This window comes from Canis lupus, chromosome 31 (genome assembly GCF_048164855.1).
Source record: "Canis lupus baileyi chromosome 31, mCanLup2.hap1, whole genome shotgun sequence".
Classification (NCBI taxonomy): domain Eukaryota; kingdom Metazoa; phylum Chordata; class Mammalia; order Carnivora; family Canidae; genus Canis; species Canis lupus.
Genome location: NC_132868.1, coordinates 8,691,924 through 8,718,110, shown reverse-complemented (window position 1 = coordinate 8,718,110; position 26,187 = coordinate 8,691,924). Strand labels below are relative to the sequence as shown.

The window sequence follows — 26,187 nt, the reverse complement described above, 5'->3', positions numbered from 1 at the left end:
CGCCCCGCCCCGCCCCCGCCCCCTCGGCGCCCGCCCGCGTCCAATCCGACCGGCGGGAGCGCAGCGCACGCGCGCAGGGGCGTCCGGGGAGGGCCGGGTGCGACCGGCGCCGGGACGCCCGCGCCCGCGCCCGCGCCGCCTCAGGTAACCGCGCCCCCCGCGCGCCGGCCGCCGCCGCCCTATAAGTGGCCCGCCGCGGCCGCGGGGCCATGGGGCGTGCCCGCGCGTCCCCGCCATGGAGCCGGCCGAGGTCTCCCGGCTGCACGCGCTCGCCTACCTGCAGTGCGCGCTGGGCTTCCTGGGCTCCCTGCTGCTCCGCCAGGCGGCCTCGTCCTACGGGCGCTACGCGTCGCCGGGCGCCGCCTTCGGGGTGCCGGCGCGGGCCGCCTGGGCGCTGCAGGAGCTGCCCTCGCTGGCCGTGCCGCTGTGGGTGTGCGCCCGCACCGCCGCCGAGCGCCTCCGCCGCGCGCCCAACCGCATCCTCCTGGCCATGTTCCTCCTGCACTACGCGCAACGGTAACGGCCCGCGCCCCCCGCCCCCGCCGAGGCGCCGCCCCCACCGCCCCCACCGCCCCCTCCTTCCTCGCCCCGCGCCCGCCCTCCCTCCCTGGCGCCCTGTCCTAATGACCTCTCCGCCCGTGCCGCCCTTGCCCTGTAACGGGCACCGTCGCCTTCCTCCCCTGGGGCAGACGGCTTAATACGCTTAGTTTGGGAAAGTGGGGCTGGGGGTGAGGACAGCGACGGGTGGTGAGAGAGGGCTGGAAAGGGACTGACCTGGCCACTGGGAGGGAGGAGGACGCTTGAGGATGTGCAGGTTAGCTCGCTCAGGAGTGTCACGCCTACAGCAGCTAGAAAAGCATTTTCCTTTGCTAAGGACAGTGGGCGTGCAGTGATCACCAGAGTCATTTTCCTGTATCAGAACCTGCAAGCTGTTAAAATCTGACCAGAATGTTTGACTTAAAAAAAAATGATGACATGTTTTTGACTTAAAATTGTAGGTTTATTCTTGTATCCCTGAAATGCTGCTTTACAATGGTGACATTTGCTTTTGAGCTCAGCTGAATACTGATTTTAGCTTTTGGCCCTCCAGTATTTACTCAAAATGTCTATGCCAAGCACATCAGGGATATGGCCACGGAAAATCCAAATGACCAATGGAAGGAAGAAAAGCATATCTATAACCCTCGTTTGGTAAAAACCTGATTTTGCTTTGGGACCACTGAAGGGTATCCAAAAAGGAAAGAGAACATCATACACTTGGATGACCAAAACCTCAGAAGTTGTCAGAAGTGCTGGTTAAATTCACCTTTTTACAGGGATCATTTAAAATCCTTGTCTGCGAGAACTCTCAATGCCTCAAAGTTGATCATCTGAAATGTGGAAGGGTAGAATCTACTTTAAAGACTTTAAGATTCCTAAATTGACCCAGGGCTTGTTGCCGCTATAGTTTGTGCGTGAGGACTCCAGGTGTTTTAGAAGCTGGAACTGCATTGACTGGAATGAAACTTGAGCTGAGCCACGAGAAGCAAAGAACCCAAAGGACAAGTAGAGAGAGGGTTAGCATGGAGAGCAAGAGTCTCCTCGAGTGCCAAGGACACTGGAGATAGGGTCAGGGGCGCCTAGGTGTCTCTGTTGCTTCAGTGTCTGCGTCTTGGTTCTGGCTCAGGTCATGATCTCAGAGTCATGGGATCGAGCCCTGAGTCAGGCTCCCTGCTCAGTGTTGATTCTTCCCTCTCCACTCCTGAGTCTACCTGCACTCTCTCTCTAAAATAAATCTTTAAAAAAAAAAGAGGGATACAGAATCAGCTGGAGCAGTTTGTAGGCACTTTAAACAGGAACAGATGTTCAACAAAGGTTTTCCACGTCCTATGTTCCTGACTCTTCAAGATTATTCCAGTGAGCAAAATTGTTGGCAGGCTGCTTGTTTTTTTGTAATGTGGTTTAGCGTTACTGCAATTTGAATGTCAGAATTTTCATATTGGTGTTCATGTCTCCAAAAATGTGCTGGAACCTGTTTCTCTCTGTTTCTCTAATGGCCACAAGTAAGCTCTGGAGTCAGACTACTGGGTGTTACCACAACTTTATCACTAGGGGCATGGGATATATTATTAAGCAGGTTTCCCCGTCAATGGAAGAGGTGCCGTGATGGTGCCAGCCCATGCTATTGGCATGCATTTAAATAAAGGCAACTCCGTATAATGTGCGCACCATGCTGGCAAATGCAAATGCTTCATAGACAATTAACAAGACAGTTCCGTATTGTCATGCATGTGGGCATAGTCACATATGTACCCCATGTATTGCTCAGGCACACTGCTGCCAGTCTCAAGTGCCTTTAAGATACTTCTGAAGATGTGGCATTGGAAATTTGTAAAGGGAAAGGTTTACAGAACTTTGAAAGCCTGAGTTGAGCTTTTTAACTTACAACATTGTGTTTAATTGTATCCACTTACTGTAGTGTGAGGCTGGATGAATGCAGCATCCTGTGAGGCCACAGACACCTGTCGAGTACTGGAACCTGACTGTATCAGGCCACTGAGACACAGAATTCAGGTATTTTACCCAAGGCTATCAGACAAGAGGATGTTGGGACTGAAACCTCTGATTCCTAGAGCAGTGGCTTTAGAAACTACTCCAGAGGATTTGCTAGGTCAGGTGTAGCTTTTCAACTTGCTGGGCTATTCTGTTTCAAGTTGTACATGTGACAGCACATTTAGCCTGTGTGGTTTGGGACATTTACATTTTCCAAATAGAAAAGATAAACATTTTCCATTCTACCCAAGCAGCTAATTTATTAAACCGTCATTGGAGCCCTTTGGGGAGAACAGAAGCTCAAGCAGCATGTTAGCATCCAGCCAGCCCAGTCAGCATTTGTGCAGCCTTACCATTTGTCCAGGGTCCTGCAGGTGACACAGGAGACTATGTGAATGCAAGCCTGAGTCGGGCTGGTGGCAGGACAGACTCAGACCAGGGGATGTGCTAGGGAGATGCTGACAAGGCCAAGGGCATGGTTCTTTACAGAACCAGGACATGTCTGCAGGGGCCCTATGATAAGCTTCGAGGTTACCCAGGAGTGAGGCAGGGCCGTGCCCTAGGGGAGTTCTAGCTGTCTGAAGTGGTGAGGACCAAAGCCAGGTAAGGGTGCTTCACAGTCAATGGGAAGGGGTTTTTGCTTACAAAAGAGGGACAATCTGTGCATTTTTATGTCTCATTCGGCACACATTTCTGAAGATTGATTTGCATACCTGGCACTGTACTCATTATTGGAGATGTAGAGACAAGCACTCCCAGGATACCTAGGTAGCACAGTCAGTTAAGCATCCAACTTTTGGGTTTTGGCTCAGGTCATGATCTCAGGGTCGTGGGATCAAGCCCTGTATTGGGATCCTAGCTTAACACAGAGTCAGCTTGAGTTTCTCTCTTCCTCTCCATTTGACCCTCCCTGCAGAAATAAAGAAAAATCTTTAAAAAATAAAGATACTCCTTTAAGGAGTGCTGAATGCAGGACAAAAAATTACAGGAATTTTTTTTTTTTTTTTTTTTTTTTTTTTGCAGAAGAGTCAGAAATATAGGAAGTCCCTCCTGGAAGGGAAGAGGGAGTAGCTATAGGAAAGAACATCCTAGGGCCCCATGGGTGGCGAAGGACATTTATAGGAACATTTTTAATCCCTGACAGACAACATAATCTTCCCACAGCCTTTATTAGTTACAGTGTTTGCCTGAATCCTTTCTGTACTTTGAATTTTTTTTTTAATTTTTATTTATTTATGATAGTCACACAGAGAGAGAGAGAGAGAGAGGCAGAGACACAGGCAGAGGGAGAAGCAGGCTCCATGCACCGAGAGCCCGATGTGGGATTCGATCCCGGGTCTCCAGGATCGCGCCCTGGGCCAAAGGCAGGCGCCAAACCGCTGCGCCACCCAGGGATCCCCCTTTCTGTACTTTGATCTCATGCTGATTACAGGGCTTGTTGAGGGCTCGGGTGGTGTCTTCTCCCGCCGCCTTTTGTATTACAGTGCGTGGAGCAGATCTGAACTCCAGCAGGCAAGTGCATGCTAGCTGTTGGCAGCGGTTTCCTGTGGTCCCCAGTATCAGTGCAGAGTGGCTCTGCATTTGTCAGAGTCCCTCCAAATGGGCCTCTAGACTCAGACCTGAGTCTGCTTTTTCTCCTGCCAAGCAGGTTTTTTCAGTATTCTCTGAGCTTGGGCTGCCTTTGCTCATGAATTTTTCTCTTCCCACTTGGCAAATTAGGGAATGAGTGGCTGGGTTTATTCGTTTGCTTATCCATTTAACAATGTTACAAAGTCCCACTTGAGTGCAGGACGAGGATTTCCACCCTAGCCCCAGTGACCACTTTACCCTGAGGCAGAGGGGGAGTGCTGCGTGGCCCCCAGAGTGCAGACTTTCAAATGCCCACAAAGCCTCCTCTTCCTAACACCCTCCTCCCAAACTTCGTACTTGGCTGGATCCTTGAGCCTGCAGGATCTCAATTCTGTTGCTCCTGATTATGATCCTCAAAGGATCACACCCACAATTCATGACGACTCCTGCTCTGTTCTCCTGGTGGCCCCGTGGGGAGAGCCTGACCCTAGCCCAGCCTCACTTTTAAATGTGGCATATGGCATGTGTAATATTAAAACACACCAGGGAGCTAGAGAAGGTGAAGTATACACTAAACCCTTGGCCCTTGCCTTGTGTATTCAAATAATTTGGGGGAAAAAAAACTTTATGCAGAAGTATAGAATGACAGATAGTGAAATATTCATTGGGTTCATAACCTCACCTTAAAAGCGCACAGAACGTAAGTGTATGGCTCTACAGGGATCTGTGGCATTCGTTGCAGAAGTGTGTTACAGAGGGAAGAAACAAAACAGGAACTGATCCACATCTTGGAAGTGCTGTAGATTTCAAAGATGTCAAAATGTTGAAAAGTCATATAGTTATTAAAATGATATCAACCACTTTCAGTTTTAAGCATTTAAAAATAATTAAGCCTACTGTTAGATTTGCTGCCAAATCACCAAATTGGATGTTTCATTGTACCTGGGACACAATGTCCAGTTGCTTTCATTTTGGGAGTCAAATCATTTGCTGAATGAACACGCAGTTTCTCATTGCGAAATAACTGGATGTTATCATTCCAGTTTGTTGGGAAAACATCTTAAGGGGTCATTCTTGTAGTTCAGTTTGTTAATTATACAGGTGTGGAATCTGTGCCTGGGGATTCCAAAACCTGAAAATCATACTTTAAATGTTTTAAAGATCATTATTCCAAGGTGTTGCCCAAGTGTGCGTGTCTGTTAGGGATGCTTTCACTCAGGTCTTTCTCCGTTGGAGCAGACCACATCCAGCAGATGGGCATGAAAGTTATTGACCAATTAGTAGGGTTTCATACAACATCAACCTCTCTGGCTTGAATAGTCCAAGAAAGCACTCCCAATACACTGCTCAGGAAGGTGAGAAGCCCGGAGCCCTGGCCACCGCTTTGCAGCAAGGACAGTCACATAGGGCTAGCTTTGGCGACCTTTGTTCATTTTGGCAATCCACGCCCCTCCCAAGGTGATTGTACTTGGGATCCTGCAAGAAAATACTTTTGTTTTTCCTTAAAACTCAAACTTCCCTGTGAATACTCTGTGTATTCGCTTGTTTATTAATTTTGCCTGATTCTCTCTGAGCCCTTCCAACAACGATTGCCCATCTTCAGCCTAGGAAACTGAATTTCTCTCTTTCATTCATCTGGTCTGTTCCAAATGTATCAGGGATCATCAGGGCTTACCATACACGCAGGGTATTGCATGCAAATGATCCTGTAGTTGAAGTATATGCTCCTTGTAGAAAACTTTGAAAATGCAGAGGAATTCAAGGAAGAAATTAAAACTACTTATAATTGCATCACTTAGAATGCTGACAGTATTTTGATAGATCTTTTCCCCATGCCTTTCATTGTTTTTAGTAGGTTTTGAATAATTTTTTCTAAGCAATGTGGATACACACATATATAAACACATAAAATCTTGTTATCCCACTTTATTACTCAGTATAATAACCAAAGTATCATTCTGGCTCACTAGAAACACTTAACAAAAATGTCATCTAGAGACTATTTCATGTGCCACAGAGTGACCAGGCAAGGTCAGCCCAGGTGCAGTCCTGGTTCTACCTGCATCCTCATGATGTGGTCAATGGGACAGCTGGGAAGGTGATGTCTTAGAGCTGCCACTTCTGAGTATCTACATCAGTCGCCCAAGTCACCATGTTCCTCTGAGCCTCTGGTTCCAATCTGTTAAATAGGTTAATAGTAACAGTTGTGAAGTCCTTAAAAAAAAAAAAAAAAAAACACGTTGCATAGGATTAGGAATTCCTAGAAACATTTCATCAGGAACTGTGAGAAACACTTGTGTTTTGCTCTGCTCAAGCTTGTAAACTCACCCAGGCAGGAGGCAGCCAGCTGCTGCCCGGCCATCGAAGCTCCACAGAGATTCAATTCTGAAAGCTCTGAGGTCAGCCCCTCATCAAAGGTGTCCCACAGCCACAGAGATGTGCAAGTTTCCATGGGTAATAACAATTTGGTGAAAAGTAAGTACTGTTTCTTTATGCAGATCAGAAGGAAAATAAATGGGATATTGTAACATGGTCAAGAACAAAGTGTCAAATTCAATCCCACACTCCCTCTGTTGGGATAGAAAACAGAATCTCTTTGTAGCTCCCTGGGACCTGACTGTTTTCATGTCCTTTAGCTCATTACAGGAACAGAACATAGAGTTATATAACGTATTACCTAAATAAAGTACAGTTCCTATGGGGAAGGATGCTCCTCAGGGTAGATGAGACACCATGTGCAAAAGGCTTTTGAATACTCATGCGTGCGTCAGAACTGAGATGGCCTGGGTCCCTGAGCTTGGTCGGGGCAAGCACTGTGTAGGTTCAGCAGGTGTGTCTACCTTCCTCACAGAGCCTGGCCCCACATCCTGAAGTGGATCCTTTACTCTGATAAGCTGCCTGTGGTCCACTACAATCCTTGGGTTGCCCTTAGCCTGAGCTTATCTGAAGGCTCAGATAAAAGTCATGCCTAGAAGCCTCTCTCCCCTCCCATTTTGGTTCCTAATTGGCCCAATTCAAAGGAAACCCCTTCTAACAAATGCTGCATGGATTTCCAAGGAAAAGAAGTAAAGATAACCTAAAAGGAGAAAGACAAACTAAAAAATAGCAAGAGGGAGCAGAGTGTTCCCCTCTGGGAGGTGTGTCACATCTGGCCATTTGGTTTGAAGACGCCAGAGCCAGGATTGTTGGTCCCAGTCCTCGCAGAGGCTGGAGGAAGAAGATGTTATCTCCCTCCTCAAGGTCTGCAGGCATAGGCGGCATTGCCTGAGGCAGCTTACTCTCCTGACCTCAGTGGTTTTATGGCCAGGCCTGTGGACGTCAAGGTCACTGCTGTCCCTTCAAGGGCAGAGATAAGAGAGGAACAGAAGAGGTGTGCACCAGCTTTTATAAGCTTTTATATTTCCAGTCCTTCCCCCTTTCTGACGTTCATGTGAGACCAGAGAGAAGTGATCCTTCTCCCGGGTCCTCTCTACATGTCTTTTCCAGGCTCCCCCAGGGCACACAATGGAGTGGAACAGTAGGACCCTCTATCCATTTGGCAGCTGAGTCCCCACCTCACAGTCCCCACCTCACAGACTGTGACCAAAGAGGCTGTCTGCAATCCAAGTACTGGGGCCTTGAGCAAAAGCATTTTCTAAGAAAGTCAGAGCAAGGTTTCCAGAGTGTGACTCCTATCTTAATCTAGGTCAAGGGTCAAAACTGTTTTTGGAAAGGGCCAGATAGTGCTTTTCCTAAGTGTTGTGGGCCAAGGGACAAAATACAGGATGTTGTGAAAGAGATATTTCATAAGATTTCTATTGAGAAGATTCAAAGCCTAATAACCTTAGAGTAGTTTCTGTAACAGGTGTTAACAAGAAGAGTAGAATTCTTTCTTTGGTGAGGAATAACATTCCCTTAATTGGACTTCAGTATTAGCATTCCCCATGATCAACATCCACAGTAAATGTTCACCCCTTAATGCTTGATGGGCAATCAGATGTTTTGGGTTTTTTTTATTATTATTATTTTTAAAGATTTTATTTGGGAGAGAGTGAGCACAAGCGAGAGGGAAAGGGAGAAGCAGCCTCCCCACTGAGTAGGGAGCCCCACATGGGGCTTGATCCCAAGACCTGAGATTATCAGGACCTGAGCCGAAGGCAGACGCTTTACTGACTGAGCCACCCAGGTGGCCTGAGATTTTCTCCTTGAAAATGTCTTTTCACTTGCATTGGTACTGCCAAATTTTGATTTCAATCCACAAATTTCTGATTGTAATTTAACATATTCATTGCTTGGAAGGCATTTATGGAATTCTATTCAACTCTTCCGTTGATACTTTAGTCTGTCACGACAATGTAGATGAATGTCTTCCAGTTGCCAGGTGGCAGCTCCTCAATGACAGTTAAATAGGTTTTGAAATGTTCAAAAACCACTGGTGGAACTCCACTTGGAGCTCAGACATCGTATCTGTTGCAGATTTATGTGAGAATGGAGATCTCACTGCTGCTTTTAATTTTAACAGTATGGAAAGCCCGGGAAGCAGTTTGCCATGACTTGTGGTTCAGACGACATCAGTTGGTGACTCATGCAAGTGTATGTTTTGCACACAGGTGATACTTTGCCTTATAATTTTAGGTTGAATTCACTGAGAAACCTAGTCTTCAGCAAATGCTAATTTTAAGAGCCCTTCAAAATTCAATAATAGTGGTTGAGGGCAGTTTTTCTCATAAAGAAAAATGTCAGTCTTGGCTCTGAACTCAAAATCGTGATTAAGTCTATGGAAGAAACGTCAAGTTCACTGTTGAAACTATTGGTTCAGTCACATGCGATAGATTGGTTTTGGTTTCATTTGGTTTGGCATTTTTGGCAAAGTATCTGCTGAATAGCTTTAAGTACCTTACATTTTCACAAGCTTTGTAAATCTGCCATGTGTTTGTTTTTACTGCCAGTGGTTACAACATCTTAACAGATCCCACTTCAGGTTGTTTGAACTAGTGTTTCCTCAATGTCCATGGAAATGCTGTCACCATTGGTTGTTGCATGGGGACCACTTAGAGCCAGATCCCTTGGTCACTTCAGACTCGGCCTTGGCTTCCGCAACTGAGTAGTGTCAGCAACATCCAAGACTCCCCAGGAACCACAAAGACTGCTCACTTAAACTTCGGCCTTGCTTTTTAACTGTTCACTGACCTCGCTTCTGGCATCCCGACTCCTCAAGCAGCCTGTCCTCACCAAATGTCAATCGTGTTAAACAAGTTCTATCATCTGGATGTGTTTCTTTGCTTCAGTGAGCTTAGCATTGGGCTGTGGCTTTCCTCGCTTGGTAACAGAAGGTGCCACTTGTTAACTTCCAGCGGCTCTAGCCTTGTTCTCACTTCGTTTGTAAAATTCTGTAACTAGATTCTGTTTTAAATTCCCAATTTCTTCTGACCATCGCTTTCCTGTGAGTCAGGGACGATGTCACAGTGACCGTTTAGTCTGGTAATGCCAACCTCTAGTGTAGTCTTCCGGCCAAGCCAAGGTGTCACTCCATGCCAGGACAGCTTTGCCATCTGACATGGTAACTCAATTAGCCACACTCCACTGTTTCTCCAGAGCATGAAGAGCCCACTATCCTTGTCTTCATGGAACAGGTGTGCACTGATAAGAGAATAAAGATGAATAGTTGAGTGACATGCACTCAGAATGCTGCTTCCCAGTGATGTGCAGCGCTCCGCGCAGGGACACAGACCCGTGAGACCACCACACCACGCATCGTGTCGCACCTGCCTGGTCTGGAGCCATAGCTCATGAGTAGCCACAGAACGTACACAAACAGATGACCATGGCCGTGTTACAAAACTCTGTTAATGGACACTGAAATTTGCATTTCATGTAATTTTCATGTGTCCTGAAATGAAATTCTTACCCCTCCCATTTGAAAATGTAAACACCGTTCTCCATTTACAGGTTGTATGCAAACAGGTGGTGAACTGGACTTGGCTCAGGGGCTGTATTTGCTGACACCTGATCCTGACTCCTGTTGCTATCATAGGCATGGAACATTTGTGACAGATGAGGAGGGGGATGTGAATACAACACAAGACAGGTTTGGGTTTCACATCTGTAAGGTGCCAGCCACTATTTGCCAGATGTTCACAATCCAACCCTGAACCCAAAACAGAATTGGGAAAAATGAATCAGAAGTTTGCCATGCATGATTCTCATTTGGAAAGCCTACAGCTTTTTTGCATATGCTGGAGGGAAATGCCTACCACATTTGCAGACTGTTCGCTCAGAGTTGCTTCTGTGACACTTCATTCATCTATCATGTAGACATTTGTGACATCTCACCCAGAAGCCTTCCCACACCTTTATCTTTCAGTATAGATTCTATATGTAAGCTTCCACACTTTGTTCTTTCCCCTTTGTAACCCTGCATCCCTAATACCTGGTGCTGAATTTTACATGGGTTTTGTTCAGGTCACCAGTTTCAGGCTCTCGGGAGCTGAGCACTCGGGAGCTGAGATGCTTTCACAGGCATCTTTCTAACCAAGTCCAGCTTTTTTTTTTTTTTTTTAAGATTTTACATATTTTAGAAAGAGCAAGAGTGAGAGAGATCACAGAGGGGAAAGGGAGAGGGAGAAGCAGACTCCCCAGGAAGCCGGATGTGGAACTCGATCCCAGGACCCTGGGATCCTGACCTCAGCTGAAGGCAGATGCTTCACCGATGGAGCCACCCAGACACCCCTGATCGTGTCCAGCCTTGGCATCTCTCATGGTTCTTACTTCCTGATCTTTTTTCCATAGTTCTTCATGCTCATAATTCTAACCCTCTGTTGGCTTTGTCCTATACCTTGCCCCCCGCCCCAGAAAATCCCCTGAGACCATAAACCATCAGGAAATATTTCTCTAAATCTTTCATCCTTTGGCCTTTTTCTGCCTTCCCCTGGCCAGAGAATCAGTCTGCTAAGCCACCTTCAGCAACAAGGCTGCTTCCTCGACTTTCAGGGATACAATGAGAACTGTTCTGTCTTCTGCATCCTTCTGGCTCTCCTGGCCAAGGAACAGGGTGAGGAAAAAAGCACTGTAACCACAGTAGTGGATCGCAGTGAATCAGAATCTCCACCTGTTTTTAAAAGCAGCCACACTGGTCCAACACACACACACACACACACACACACACACACTTATCCTAGTCAGAACCACACCTGCCTCCTGTGGCATAGGCGTTTGCCATGTATCCCTGATGGCAGCTGACTGTCCCGACTCTGTCAGGTGTGAACCGTGCTTTCACGATGCAGGGAGAAATCTGAACAAGATGAGAACCTCGAAGACTGCCCTTGATCGCCAGAATGTTCTGTCCAGGACCTGAGTGGGCATGTTGCAGGAGAATGCCTTGAGGATGCATAGCCAGGACGCCTTATGCTCTCAGGCTCTTACTATGACTGCTAAGAATCAGCTCTGTTTTCGCCCTGGAGTAGACGGTCAGAATGGAAACAAACAATAAGCTTTTATGTTTTCCTCGTTTTAAGATATAATTCACATAGGATAGAAGTCACTCGTTTTAAGTCTGTGCTTTGGTCAGTTCTGATGATTATGTACAGGGTGTACCCGTCACCATAATCAGGATGCAGAACGCTGGCGTCCCCTTAAATGTCCCTGTGCCTCTGTGCAGCTAGTCCCCTCTATGGCACTAGCCGAGTTTGTGCCCTGTGGTGACTAGCTGCACAGAGTCCCCTGACTCTCGTTGTGGCTGCTTCAGAATGTCACAAGTCGCACAAGTTCTTTCATTAGTAAAGGGCTATTCAAGTTGTCAGTTTCTTCCTGCGCTGTTTTTGGTGACCTGTGTCTTTTAAGGCTTTTGCATGTGATGTCCAGACAGTCACATTTATGGGCAGGAATCTGTAGATGGTAGCTCCTTACCATCCTCTTAAAGTCCAGGGATTTGTAGTGATAGCCCTCTCGCAGTGTGTTACACACTGACCTTACAGAGGAAATTCAGACTACAGTATTGCATCCTCCTTTCTTCCTAAGGAGTCACTTTCTTGTCCTTATATGTTCTTGCCCTAAACTTTCACTGGTGTGCTGGAACAGAAGAATGTGACCTTGACCTCCCCGAGTTTACACCGAAGCTCAGCCACTCACTTGCTCTGTGACCATGAACAGATTGCTTACCCACCCTGCACCCGTCTTGTGTTGCGTCCAGCATGTGTCATGGTGTCCCCCAGGTAGGTGTCCCTAGGTGCCACCAGTGGGGTGGCGAGTGCACAGTGAATATAGCCACTGTGCTGTCAATGACAGGATGGTGTCCCCCATGTCGTGTAGCTCAGATGAGAGTGAGGGAAGATAACACAAATGTTGAGAGCCTCTTGAAGCCTTCGGTTTTCTCTCTGTGTGTCTGTCTCATGATCCGTATAATTACAATCCTGAGTTTGTGCCCCGTGGTGAACATTACTGAAACATGGTTAATTCCTTATCTAGAAATTCTACTTTGAACAGATGTGCATTGCTGAGAATGGTTTCTGCACCAGGAAACAAGACAAAAAACTCAGGACTTCGAATTGCTGAAATGACATTCCTTATCGTTGGCCTGTTTTATTGAAATCTGTTTCTGTTTCATGTTTCCTAAGGTCCTTGATTTTCCCATTTCTGATTCGAGGAGGAAAGCCGATGCCCCTGTACACGTGTGTATTGGCGTTCACGTTCTGTGTCTACAATGGCTACTTGCAGAGCAGATACTTGAGCCAGTACGCCGTGTATGCTGACGACTGGGTCACAGATCCCCGGTTTCTAGTGGGTGAGTGGCCCCCCAGGGAAGCACTCTGTCATTCTGATCAGAACTTGGGTTTTTGTGTTCCATCGGTTTCTTGGTAAAAAGCCCACACTTCTTGAGAGAAAGGAATCTGCAATGATCCTTGACCTAGCAGTGGGGAGGCTGAGTGTGGCCCCAGCAGCCACAGAGGATGCAGGTGCCCGGCATTCATGCCAGCTTGGCATGGAAAGCACAAATACCTGTTCCTAAAGCAAACCTAAAAATAGCCACAGGCTCCAGCAGAGTGAGCAGCAGATGAAGATTGAGGAGCTCCAGCGCTAATTGGCCATGTAATCTAGACCGTCATTAAGCCTCCCACAGTGCCTTCTGGAACGTGAGAAACAGTCAAACTGGGTCACCTTCCAACAAGGCAGTTAGAGTTTTCTGATTATGTTAACTTGAACAAACTTTTAGGTGTGTCAGGTGTTTAATTTTTTCAACTTTCTTACCGAGTTCTGATTATAGCCTTGTAAGTTCTGAGCAAAATGAAAATAAAACATCAGCAGTCAAAAACATATGCGAGAGTGTTAAAAAATACATCATCTTGAGGCTCTTGTTGATGAGCAAGTTTCTTCTAAGTTTCCGAATGTCCTGTGGCTCTTGGCTTTAGCGCTGTAACATGGCCTCCCGTGTCATTCAATGTCACTCTGTGCCCGAAGGTGTGATCATGGAGGGCCTAGCGCTGGAGGAGAATTTTGTTGTTGGCAAGGCATGTTCACATTTCTTGGTTGTATTTTTGTCCATGAATTAAAATTCTGTTCCCAGGGCAATGTCCTTGCTCATCATACGTGGGCATCGTAGCAGTGGGCCACATGCCCCCTCAGCCACCAGGTGGGGGATGATGAGAGTCCCAGGAGCCATGGTGGCTCCCCCAAGCCTGTGCCTCCCCACCAAATGCCAGACCCAAGTTATTTTGTTGGTGCCGTGCCCCCAAATACCTTCTTGACTTACCCACTTTTTTTTTTTAAGATTTTATTTATTTATTCATGAGAGACACACAGAGGGAGAGAGGCAAAGACACAGGCAGAGGGAGAAGCAGGCTCCAGGCAGGGAGCCTGATACGGAACTCGATCCCAGGACCCTGGGATGACACCCTGAGCCGAAGGCAGATGCTCAACCACTAAGCCACCCAGGTGTCCCCTTACCTGCTTTTTGGCTACCTGATTTTCTTCCACCCCAACCAGCAGGAGAAGGAGAAAGAGCAGGCTGTGTTGGCCCTGTGGAGAAGGCCACATCCTCTGCTGGGAGCCGTACACATGCCTTCTGGCACTCCAAGTTCCTGACAGGGCAGAAATTAGGAACCCTACACATGAGCAAGGGAGGCCTGATGGCTAAACACCCAGTCCCAGGTCTGACCTGAGTAAATAGCAGAGCCAGGGCTGCAACCATTGCACCCATGCTGGCTCCCCAAGAGGAGGCAGCTGAGGGCAAGGGGAATCAATTTTTAACTAAAGGACATAGGCATCACATGTTTGAGTCTCTCCCACAAATCATTTCTATGGTGAATTGTTTGGATACTTTTGATGAACAACAACAAAACAAAGAATCCTTTTGGTATATGGATTTAAATGTCCTTTGAAGCAGCTCTGCAGGTAGACCCCATCCCCTGCAGATGTCTTCGAAGCTGGTCTAAAATTATAGGCAGCACTAAATTGTATACAGACCTCTCATCTTCTCTACAAGTAAGCAGATGGAATCAAAAGTGGGAAAAAATGCCAACAGGGAAACACCGAGGTTACTTTTTTGGTGTTGTACTTATATTTCATAGAATTTATAGTTTTTGTAAGGAGACAAACACTAAATAACTTGAATAATTAATTACATTTATGCTACTTACCGAGAAGAGCTAAGCAAGTAGTAATAATAACATCCTAACAAAAAGTTTTCCAGAGCAGTAACAGTGATTAATCTAAAAGATTTTATACAAAGACTTTAAGATCCCAAAACCAGAATTAAATGTTTAGCTTAGATGAGCACAAATACTAGTTTTCTTACCAATCTGGTGCTTGTATCCTAGAAGAGAAATAAGGAAAACAATGGCATTTCAAGAACCTGATTCTTTCTGGAACTTCACATCAGGGGCCAAATTAGCTAGAGGTGACCTACCGAAATACAAAACAGGTCTTGCATCAACTGTACATTTATGGATCTAGTAAGTGACTTAAAAACACATATTACTAGCTTTGGTAGGAACTATTTAGAAAGAAAACTGTCTATGGTGGTGAAGGAAGAAGGAAGAAGTCTTGAAACCCTTGCTATGGGCCAGAATGCATCCTATGTCCCCGTTGTAGCCGGAAGAGGATTCCCTGCCACTGGGTGACTGAGGAATCAGTGGTGACAGCATTACTCCATGTATGTGTTTCTTTGATAGTGAATCAAGTCCCACCAATAAGCAGCATCTGCTAATTTTCTAATATCAGACTGCTAATTTTCTAATATTTTCTAATATCACAGGATGATCAAATTGTTGGCAATTTGATCAAATCAAGTTAGTCCTTTTATAAAACACTATTTGGGCATTTTACCTTTTCTTGTTGAAATTAATTCCTGTAGTAAATCTCCCTTTAAGTGTTAAAAAAACTTCCAAAGACTTATAAGTACGGGAGAGGAAACATCTGGGATGTTACAGGATATCTAGGGAAAGACATAGCCAGCAGTAGGAAATTCTGTTGGGAGCCGAAACAGAGGAGCAGACCCAGGAATGCAAATGGGGAGAGAGCAGGAAAGGAGTGGTGGGTGAAGCTGTGGGTGTGGTGAACTTGTGCCAAAGGGGCTTAAAAGAAAGAAGGGAAAAGTGCCAGGATGAGCCCCCAAGAGCTACCACCGCTGGGGCCTGTGCACTGCTAGCCCGACGTGGTGCAGCACCACCAGGGCTTCACCTCCTCCCGTGGGCCGACCCACAGATGGTGGTGCTGCCTCTTCCTGAAAGGGAGCCCGTGCCACGGTCCTAAGTAGTATTTGCAAGCATGCCAGTCATCAGGTCAGAGTATTCTGAACAGACCGAATGATTTATTGGTCTTATTAGAAAAACAAAGCCCTATTTAGCAGACCTGAGGGTAGCACTTAACTTTCTAAATGAAGCATAATATTTATTATAATGATTTCTACTGTCAACTGTGGCCAACACGGCTTACTAATAATGATAATAGGACAGATTACAGTAATGCCTGTTCATCAGGCTTGGGTTTGTGGATTTCATAGTTTAGTGACCATAATACTCCTATGGATTGTCTTTCCTTTAGGTTTCTGCTTGTGGTTAATCGGTATGCTGATAAACATCCATTCAGACCATATTCTGAGGAATCTCCGAAAACCGGGGGAGACTGGATATAAGATTCCCAGGGGTATGTACTGAAAAATGGAGACTTGATTCCAAATTGCTTCACATGAGGCCTGGATGTTTTGCCGAATCCAGTAACTAGCTTGTAGTATTAGGCTCAAGTTTTCCATGTGAGTCACAAGTTACTGATAGCAATCACTAGGATTATTGTTTTAACAGAATGATAAAAGAGCCGATGCTGGCTAATGGAATGCTTATTAAGTGAAAAAGAAACTAGTTGTATCTGTGTTTGGAAAGAGAATAGGAGGAGGAATTTATAGTTTATCAGGGGTGCCCAATACCTCATTTTGAGCAGTAGCAAGAACAGACAACTGGTCCTCTGTCTGAAAACAGTTTAAAATGTTGGGTAATTTTTTTTTTTAATCTTTAAAAATGCATCCTTGTGGTCTCAAGGAAGGAAGCCATAACATCCTGGTTGAGTGCTTGAATCTAGGGCCCAACTCTTGAGAGTCTGTAACCACTAGCTGCCTGCATGCAGGTCTCTAGCCCGAATGTGCACCAAATGTGGATGGTCCAAAAACCTCAAGCCACAAGTTAGGATCCATGTGGTCCTGGGGAGGTGGTGCCCTCACACATCCAGCCTACACAAGCCCAGATCCCCAAGAGGACCTGCCTTCAACTCAGGCCTCAGAGAGCCCAACAGAAAGTAGAGCCACAAAACCTTTGAGGACATAAGGTGCCTCGAGTAAGAGCTAATTACACTGGAGAGATTCCAGATCTTGGAGTTAATAGAAGCAGATCATGAAGTGAATAGCTAATTGTGTAAATAATTAAAAGGGATTTAAAATATAAGAAAAGGAGTAATATGCTATAGAAAGAACTAAATAGGGGATCCCTGGGTTGCTCAGCGATTTAGCACCTGCTTTCGGCCCAGGGAGTGACCCTGGAGTCCTGGGATCGAGTCCCACATTGGGCTCCCTGCATGGAGCCTGCTTCTCCCTCTGCCTGTGAGTCTGCCTCTCTCTCTTTCTCTGTGTCTCTCATGAATAAATAAATAAAATATTTTTAAAAAAAAGAAAAGAAAAAAAAGAACTAAATAGCTATAAGATAGAAAGCAAGACAGCTTCTGAAACTAAAACAACAACAACAACAACAAAATGTAAACTCAGTAGGTAAAACTAAAACATCAATGGAACTGGAAATCACATGGCCTGGCCTGGTTTGGAATCTCTATCTTCCTGGAAACCATACAAGGTGGAAAAGAACACAACAAACAAATGATGGAAAAACCCTACAGATCTCAAGTTACTTAAACTATAGACATCAGGCGGTGCTTGGAGCCTGCCACTCTGCTCTCTGGCCTAAACCTTTGCTGCCTAGAGCGCCCCAGTCCCCCACTGCAACCCCAAACCTCACCTGTCAGGGAGGCCCCTTCCCAGCCACAGGCCACAACCAGACCTCCCTCTGCCCCTAGCCTGACTCTTGGGCCCCTCTCACCGCGCTGCCCCGCAGCACTCCCCACCATATGCCGTGCTCTGTGCCTTCCCCTTGTGTTACACTGGGGTTTAGTGTCCCAGGAGGGAGTGTGGTCTATCCACGGCACACCCCCAGTGTGTAGGGCAGGGCCTGGCCTGAAATGCACACTTGGAAAGATCTGTGAAAATGGATGGCTGAAGGAATGAATCTATCCTCGAAAACAATTATTTTCTTCCGTTTTGGGTCCAGGGCTCTAGTATGGGTCCATTCAATTAGGCCGGTGCCTTAATTGTTACTCTTTGTTCTCTGTCTTTACTTAGGTTCCATCAGTGTGATTCCCTGAGTAGTAAAATGACCTACTTTAAGTACATGAAGACTGTAGTATTTTATATTCAGATGAACAGTCTAGGTATTGAGGTAGGGGTGTAGTTACTACCAGAAATTGTGATGAGAGATGGTAACACTAGTAATGGTGGGTGTGTCTCCTTGCTTACAATTCTGTAATGGTTTTCCAGGTAAGCACGCATGGCCATGTTGGGGGTCAGTGTTTTGCAGGGCATCATTCTGTAGGAAATGCACCACTTGCCTGTGTTTTCTTGCAGGAGGCTTATTTGAATATGTAACAGCAGCCAACTACTTTGGGGAGGTGGTTGAGTGGTGTGGCTACGGCCTGGCCAGCTGGTCCATTCAAGGCGGGGCCTTCGCTCTCTTCACCTTCTGCATTTTACTCACCCGGGCACAGCAGCATCACCGGTAAGTTCTCAAACACTTCTAGCAAGTTGAATTTGTCCTCTGGTCTTATTATAACAATTTTCAGGTGTGATATTTGAAACGTTCACATTCGTCCAAGCTGCTGAATCCCAGGGTATACCTTGCTTCAGCTAACCAAGTCCAAAACCATGTGAACGCCCAAAGGATAACCTGCTTTTAAGAATTGTCAGGTACAAAAAAATAAAAAATAAAAAGTAAAAAAAACATTAAAAAAATAAAAGAATTGTCAGGTACATGTCTGCATCATCATTTGCTCAGTATGACTGAGCCCCTTTGAACATGCTGCTGAAGCTGATGATCAAGTGAAATGTCCGGCAGGGGACTCGTGGTCTGAGCAGGAACACATGGTCTGCAGCACGGAATGCCGACCGCCAGCCACTGGGTCTGGAGGAGCACTGCACGTGGAGGAGCCCGGCTCAGCCACAGCCCCTGCATGCAGGTGCCCTGCAACCTGCAACCCTGCACTTGCTGTCAGGCTCTGGGCTCTGTACACCCTCGAAATTACATTGTTTTCCAAAGTGCAGGGCCTCAGCCTTTATCAGATCCCCAAAAGGGCCTGTGATCCACCTGACCGACATACACTCATTAAAAGCAATCCCAGGCTGTCAAAGCTGCAGAGAGCCCGGGGAGCCCTTCCCAGCCCAACACATGAAGGGACTGAGGTGCAGGGAACCAAATCTCAGGCTTCTGAGGAGGGGGCAATCTCAGGTGTCCCCCGATGCCACAACGATGATGGAAACGGCGCAGGCAGTTCTTGCTGGAGGCCACATTGATTGCTTGTGTCCCTGCGCTGGGAAGGGTGCTGCCCTGCTTCCCTGGCTTCATTCCCCCAAACACATTTCATGAAGATCTCTGATGCCACTGACATGGTAGGAGGCATGTGCAGATGTGGAACATTGTCGGACTCTCCAACGTCTGCTATCTCTTGGGAAGCGGGCAGAGGGAAGAAGCCCACAGAAGAACTGATTGATGTCGTGGCATAGTGGGAAGATACAGACTCTTCAGAGGCAAGGTTCCTTCTTTCCAGGCTCACCACATATTTAAAGATGCAGAGGATTATAACCAGAGACAACAAAGAGAATGGGCCGAGCTGGAATGTCTGTCTAGCTAATGTTTGTAGATGTTATGCCAAAAGCCTGAGAGTTACTGAGATCTTAGGAGAAGCACCCTCCAGCCCTCCACATTTTGAGGTGCCAGGCAGCAGGGGATCTTAGGGCCAGGACCTTGCTGCTGAGGACAGACATAGGGAAAGGCACATGCCAGGGAAGGCTCAGGAAAGGGGTTACGGCACCAACACTGGCAGGAAATGGGACAGTTTGCAATGATGGGCTCACTTGTGTCCCCCACCCCATGCCCGCCCAGAGACTATGCTGCAGTCCTAACCCCGAGAATGTGACCTTATTTGCCATAGGGGTCATCACAGATGTCATTTGCAGGGTCAGGTCATGATGGAGGAGGGCAGGCCCCTGAGCCAGGAGGACTGGTGACTTTATAAGTAGGGAAATGGCCCACATGCACAGGGAAGAGGCCATGTGAACACACACACGCGCGCGTGCATGCACACACACACACGCGCGCGCGCATGCACACACATGCGCGCGCACACGCACACACACACACAAGACGGCCGTGTGAGGACATAGGCAGAGCCCGCAGCAACGTGCCACACACCCAGGGCTTGCCACAGCTGCCAGAAGCTGCAAGAGGCAGATGAGGATCCTCCTTGAGAACTTGGGAGGGAGCATGGTCCTGCCGGCACCTCGTCAGACCTTTGGCCCTCAGAGCTGGGAGGGAATAAACTCCTGCTGTTGGAAGTGCTCTGGCGTGTGGTCCTGTGTTCCAGAAGCCCCAGTCTTTTAGCCTTTCAGAATGGCCTGGGCCTTAATTCACGAGAAAGGCCATGTATGTGAGTCCTGAAGCCCTCCGTTTTCCTCCTTGGCCAGGTGATGCCACACCAGGACGTCCCCACATCCCATGCTGTTCTAGGATGCATCTTTTTGGGTGTGAACAAAGCACTTTGTAGGAAAATAATAGTGATGATGACAACTTAGTGAATCTTGGCACAGCCTAATATGCTGTGTTCCCTGAGGACCCCTCCTCCCCTCTGTCCTCCTCCCTCCCAGCCTCTCCCCTCTGCCTCCTCCTCTTTTTTCTCCTCCTCTCCCTCCATCGCCCCTCCACCCCTTCCTCCTCTGCTCCCCTCCCCCCTCCTCCCCTCCCTTCTATCCTCCTCTCCTTCCCCATCCCTTCCCTCCTTTCTTCCTCCCCATCTTCCCCTCCCTCCTCCCCCTCCCTCCTCCTCTCCGCCTCCTCCATTCCTCCCTCCCCCCTCCCTCCTCTCCAGGCAGGGGCCCTCCCACCCCACCCCCCCAGACCACCTTCTCATGGCTGACATCGCCCCTGGAGAACATACCATTCTTCTACATTAGTTACATTAGATAGTAAAAAGCGAACATTGGCTGGTTTCTAATAATAGGAAAAATGAGATGTTACTGATACTCTAAGAAGTTATATCAGAGGAAGATTGAACCAGAGCCTGCCATGTCAGTGGTAAATATGTTTTCTCAAATGAAAACGGGAAAATCTCTCTCAACATTTGAATAGGAAATATATAGAAATAGAAATAAATAATTTCATTTTTCAAATGAAAAATCTCTGTTAATGAAAACCCAAAGGTATTCTTTGTGGAAAGCTTCACAAGGTGGAAGGATTCTTTTGCATTCATTTGCTATTTATATTGATATCAGTACAAAACCAATTTTAATTGCTGAAAAACTAATCAATTCAGTTTAGTGGAAGTATGCTCAGAAATGTTGGATTTACAAGCTGAGGACAAAAGCTGTCCTTTTTTTTTTTTTTTTTAAATAATCAAGTGAGCCCAGCTAATTAAAAGAAAACAATCCAGGGGGCTGTTCCAATCCCTGTATTTATTAAGAGGTTCTCAAAGCAATATCTGATTACACTGAGTTTATAATTGGATGTGAAATATTTAAATTCATAGAGAGTTATACTGATAATTAAGCACTAGGTTGGAGACATTGGGTCAGCTGTGCCAAGTTGCTAACAGATTCTGTGGTTTGAGGGCAAAATGTCAAGGAATGGGAAAGAAGAATGTTTCCGTACTCCTCTCCCCCACTGCCAGCCTTGAGCAGCTGCGCTTGCGTGGCTGGGACATGCTCCCACAGTGCCTGGTGACGTGGTGCTCTGAGGGCAGGTGCCTGCTTGTTCACAGCAAAAGCCTGCAGGTGGAAGGCCAGCCACTGAGGAGAGCCTGGGGCAGGGGGCTCTGTGGAAATCAATTATTGCAGCATTTACCTAGTAAGTGTAATGTCACTTAGAAAAATGAAGTCTGTACGTCTTCAGGACACAATGACAGACGGCGTAATGACCTACACAGATAAGGTCGCAGCAGAGCATGTTTGTGAAGGACTTCCTTGTTCTCATGGCCCCCATCCCCAGACTTAGCCACGGAGAGCACGGTCCCGGAGCGCTCGGAATGGGTTTTCTGTGTCCACCAGAGGAAGGCTTCCAGGACAGGAGCATGGGGTACTTAGGCTGCTGGCGAGCCAGAAAGAGGATTGATGCTTTAAAGAATATGAAGAATTCTCTTCAGTGTAGTGTAAGCCGATGCCCCGAAGTGGGCATCCCTCAGTGAGGGATTATCTTACTCTCAAGCTTTGCTCGGGCTCCATAGTAATAAAATCAGGACAAAAAATTTGTATCCAGCTCTGGTCAGTATCACGGAAGTGACAGCTTTGGTTCTAGGGTTAGAATAGTAAGAAAAATCATACACTGCTCGCCTTTTTAAAAATATTTACAAACATATATATACACACATATTTATAAATTTTAAGGTGTGATTTCTTGAGCTGGATTTACAAATCTCAGTGGTGTAAAAGAATGTGAAAAGTCGAATCATGTTAACAAAGCAAATTTTATTCCTATAGAATAGCTTCTTTGAAATGAATTTAACGTATTTGACAAACCTCCCTTTATTGAGTGAGCAGAGTCCAAGCTAAGAACGGTTCCTTTTTTTTTTTTTTCCAATTTTTATTTATTTGAGAGAGAGAGCACAAGCTGAGGGAGAGGGGAAAGCAGGCTCCCCTGCCGAGTGAGTGGGGAGCCTGACATGGGGCTCACTCCCAGGACCCCGGGATCATGACCCAAGCTAACAGCAGACGTTCAACCATCTGAGCCACCCAGGCACCCTAATAACGGTTCTGACATCACAGTTCTTCCAGCCATGCTGCCCAGCCCTCCCTCTGACTGTCTCATAGGCGAGCATGGGCATTGCTGTCCTGTTTTTACTGACTAGAAGCTGTCATCTCCTTCCGTGTGCAGTGCCTGGTTCTCTGAGAAGCCTGCTCACTGTCCAGGTCCTACGTCCTAGCCGGCTGAGTCCGTTCAGGCGGCTGTAAGAAAAACACCATAGATTGGGGGACGGGGGTGCTTAGAGCCAATAGACATTTATTCCTCGCAGGTGGAGAGGCCAGAAGTCCAAGGTCAGGGTGCCAGTCTGGTCGAGCTCTGGTGAAGGCCCCCTCTGGGCTGCGGATGGGACCCTCCTGCTGGTGCCTGCACATGATGAAGGGCCACAGAGCTCTCGGGAACTTCCCTCATCAGGACACTGATCCCATTCCTGAAGGCTCCGCCCTGATGACCTAATCACCTCCCAGAGCCCTGGCCTCCTAATCCACCACTGGCATTAGGTTTTTAGCCCATGAATTGGGGTGGGGGGGGGAGTACCCAGGCAGAGGGTAATGCAGGCCTTCGAGAACCTTCTGGAACCAGAGAGGAATTGTGTATCACATCCTCTCCCGTAGTTCGTGCTCCTCTTGTGGCAGCCACCTTCTGACATGGGCGCTCGTGTCACAGTCTGGAAGAGAAGAGCTATCACTGGTGGCCTCATGTCACAAGTGATGCTTGATGCAGAGGTCCACAGAGCAACTTCTCAATGCGTGCCTTTGTGGGTGTACAGGACCGTGCGTGCACACGCACCTGGTGGTCTGATAGGCCTAGTTACCTGTTCACAGGTAACTCACCATGGTGTGAGTCTTAGTGGAAACCATCAGATTTTGCTGACTCCCTGTCACTTTGCTTTTGTCACACATTCTTGCACAGAGTCATGTTCTAGCATGATTTTTCTCCTGGGTATCCTTTGTGCTAACAGAAATTCCTTTTTTTCTGCCTATTTCTCCATCTCATCAAGTTCTTTTTTAAGTTTTCACTCTATCTACCTAGCTGCCGCCCTCCCAACCAGGCACCACCCCAAAATGAATGAGGTGCCTCATTGATGTCATCAATATCAAAACCGAAAGTGCCTGTCATTCTGAGCGCAGGGCCCCACTGTGTCTTCCCAGATCTGAGAGCGCCCTGTACGCAGCTGGGTGCCTATTCCACAGACCCTGGGGCTGGGCCGCAGCTCTCTCTGGGAGGCTGCTGAAAACCGTCAAGAGTCACCAGAAGGAGAAGATGCTCAAGACTCACCTCCTGAGCTCCCCCCTGGGGGCTGGAGAGATGGCTCTCCGCTGTGCCCATCAGCTTCACCACATGTCCCTAACTTTCCTTGCCAACATCAAGGTGAATTACGTGGGTTGCTTTTTATGAATCATGCTTTAGAATCAGACATATTTAATGATTCATGATAGAGACAAAATCCAACTACAGGTGTCCGAAATGCCAAAGTTTTTAGTATTACTTTTTAAGAAGTCTCCGTATTCCTGCACAATGAAATGTGTTTTCCCTTTTGTCATTATCTGTTAAATGTTTAGGCAACAAAATTATTTTTTTTCTTAGTGTTCTTTTTTTGTCTTCTTTTAGGTGGTACCTTGAGAAATTTGAAGATTACCCAAAATTCAGAAAAATTATAATCCCATTTTTGTTTTAAGTTCATTGTTAGTGGAATGATGTTGGACTTGAAACATTCCATGCTATTTCTCTAAGGATTATGGAAATGAATCCTGTCTCTGTCGTTTTCCTGCTACTTCACCTTTTTCAAGATTTGCCATAGGAATTTTTTTCTTAGTGAATTTGTAAGCTACTGAATAATACACTAATCAGACTCAAATGCAAGTTGATATATCAGGCTGCATACTAGGTCGAGAATCTGGAACTCTGGGGCATTCCAGCTGACCATTTCTCTGATTTTGGAGTCTCCTCTTTTGACTGCTTGCAGCTAAGTGTGCAAGACCAGGATTACAAGCCATCTCTGGTGGCTTCTGCGGACTGAAACATCTCACTGCCCCTCGTACAACCTGTTCTAGCCACGAGTTCAAGGCCAAAGGCGATATTGCTCCCTCCCCTGATAAAGCCAGGACCCCGCTGGGCCAGGGGCACCCACAGTGTGGTCACAGCCCCAGGAAAGTGCCCAGGTTCTCGCTGTGGGGCAGAGAACTCGGGGCGAGGAAGGAGAGACCCAGGAGGCCCAGCCAAGTCCTGGAGAAAAGGCATCTGGAACTTTGAAAGTCACCTGGCTCCCCAGGTGACTCCACTGCAGGGTGGGGTGCTGGGTGCACTCATAAGGGGTAAGCTGCTCTGTCCCCCACTGAAAGATTTCTTAGAGGTCCCCAGTGCAGTGGGGAGCCCCATTATTGCTGATTGCCATGGACATCAGTAGTCTCTGGTTTAAGATGATTATTCTTCCTTCTAGGTGGAACTAGGATGTCATAAGGCATTTTTTTTTAAGTACCCTCAATATTGCAAAAACAATATTTTGGAACAATTTCTTACTCTAGATGCGCTTGAAAGGTCCACAGAGATGAATGGCAGTAATAACAATGTACCATGTATTGCCAGATATTTAAAAGGAATCTCCATCCAGGAGGCTGTTAAATCTTGGCCACTCAATGAAGCTCTGATGGACGCACAGCGGAGGTCCCCTCCTGTCCTGGGACAGTGCTGCCTGGGTGGCCACCACCTCCGCAAAGTGGGGGGACCGCAGGAGCAGGCAAAGGAGCAGACTGGTCACCCTGGCCCCCAGACGCTGCTCAGTGGGTGGTGGGGGGCATCTAGAGCACCCCAGGAGCTCCCTTCCTCACAAGGTTTTACGTAGAAGCCGTGTTCTCGGTGTTAGTGATCTTTAGAGTCTCCTGTGATTTCGGAAATCACAGAAAACTTGTCCGATACAGCTATGCTTCATTTTACCTGGACACACCATGTTTTTGAAGAGAAATTTTGTTATTGAATGACCCTTTTTCAACTGCTTGAAAACACAAAGCAATAAATATTCTGGATCTCCTCAGGAATACTCAGAATGCCGAGCACGTCACGATCGATCAGGGCTGCTGTGCTCTCTGGAAGGTGCACGGGTGGGAGCAGGATGTTGGGCTGAGAGCCGGGATCGCTTGCCTGGAATGTTCCTTCTGTGTGTGAGCAGCACAGGCCCCGGCCCTTTGCGTTCCCCCGGGCTTTGCTGCGCCCTTCCTGCTTTGCCGGCCACGCTGCGTGCACAGTTGATAGGAAGACCCCCTGTTCTATCTTGTCTTCCTGCCCTCTGTTTCCTAAAACCTGTAGCTTAGCAAACTGCCACCAATTACTGCGTTAATTACTATACGGAGATTAATAAACTTACATAAAGTCCATTTGTTTTGTCCTCCGCTTGAGACTCCCCTCTCCACATCCTCCCTCAGGAAGTCCAGGCAGGAGCATGGTCTTGAGCCCCCACACCTGCTTCCCTCCAGTGTTAGCAGTCTCGCAGTGTCCTGTCCTGTCGGGTTCTCAGCAGGGCTGCGCAACGAACACTCTCCATGTGGATCTCGTGCATTTCTGTTATTCCTAGATGTTTGAC

The 26,187-nt window shown here is 47.1% G+C and overlaps 1 protein-coding gene and 1 long non-coding RNA gene across 2 annotated transcripts; one reads left to right on the top strand and one right to left on the bottom strand.

The window, feature by feature from the left end:
* The first annotated feature begins 220 nt into the window (after window positions 1–220).
* On the top strand, window positions 221–25,981 carry SRD5A1 (steroid 5 alpha-reductase 1). The gene is made up of 5 exons (XM_072807373.1): window positions 221–516; window positions 12,693–12,859; window positions 16,117–16,218; window positions 18,233–18,383; window positions 24,222–25,981. Exons 1-5 carry the CDS (start codon window positions 236–238, stop codon window positions 24,286–24,288), a joined length of 768 nt encoding a protein of 255 aa, XP_072663474.1. The 5' UTR covers window positions 221–235; the 3' UTR covers window positions 24,289–25,981.
* LOC140621943 (uncharacterized) lies at window positions 3,191–6,654 on the bottom strand. The gene is made up of 4 exons (XR_012021686.1): window positions 6,430–6,654; window positions 6,161–6,315; window positions 4,784–4,898; window positions 3,191–3,442 (listed from the first exon to the last, which is right to left on the bottom strand). It is a non-coding gene; the product is annotated as an uncharacterized lncRNA (long non-coding RNA).
* Window positions 25,982–26,187: the final 206 nt, after the last annotated feature.

Bases quoted from the DNA above. Each gene is read 5' to 3' on its own strand.
- SRD5A1 (XM_072807373.1), top strand. From the start codon at position 236: ATGGAGCCGGCCGAGGTCTCCCGGCTGCACGCGCTCGCCTACCTGCAG. The intron at 517-12,692 runs GTAACGGCCCGC...ATGTTTCCTAAG, and splicing joins CTCCTGCACTACGCGCAACG to GTCCTTGATTTTCCCATTTC. The intron at 18,384-24,221 runs GTAAGTTCTCAA...GTCTTCTTTTAG, and splicing joins CGGGCACAGCAGCATCACCG to GTGGTACCTTGAGAAATTTG.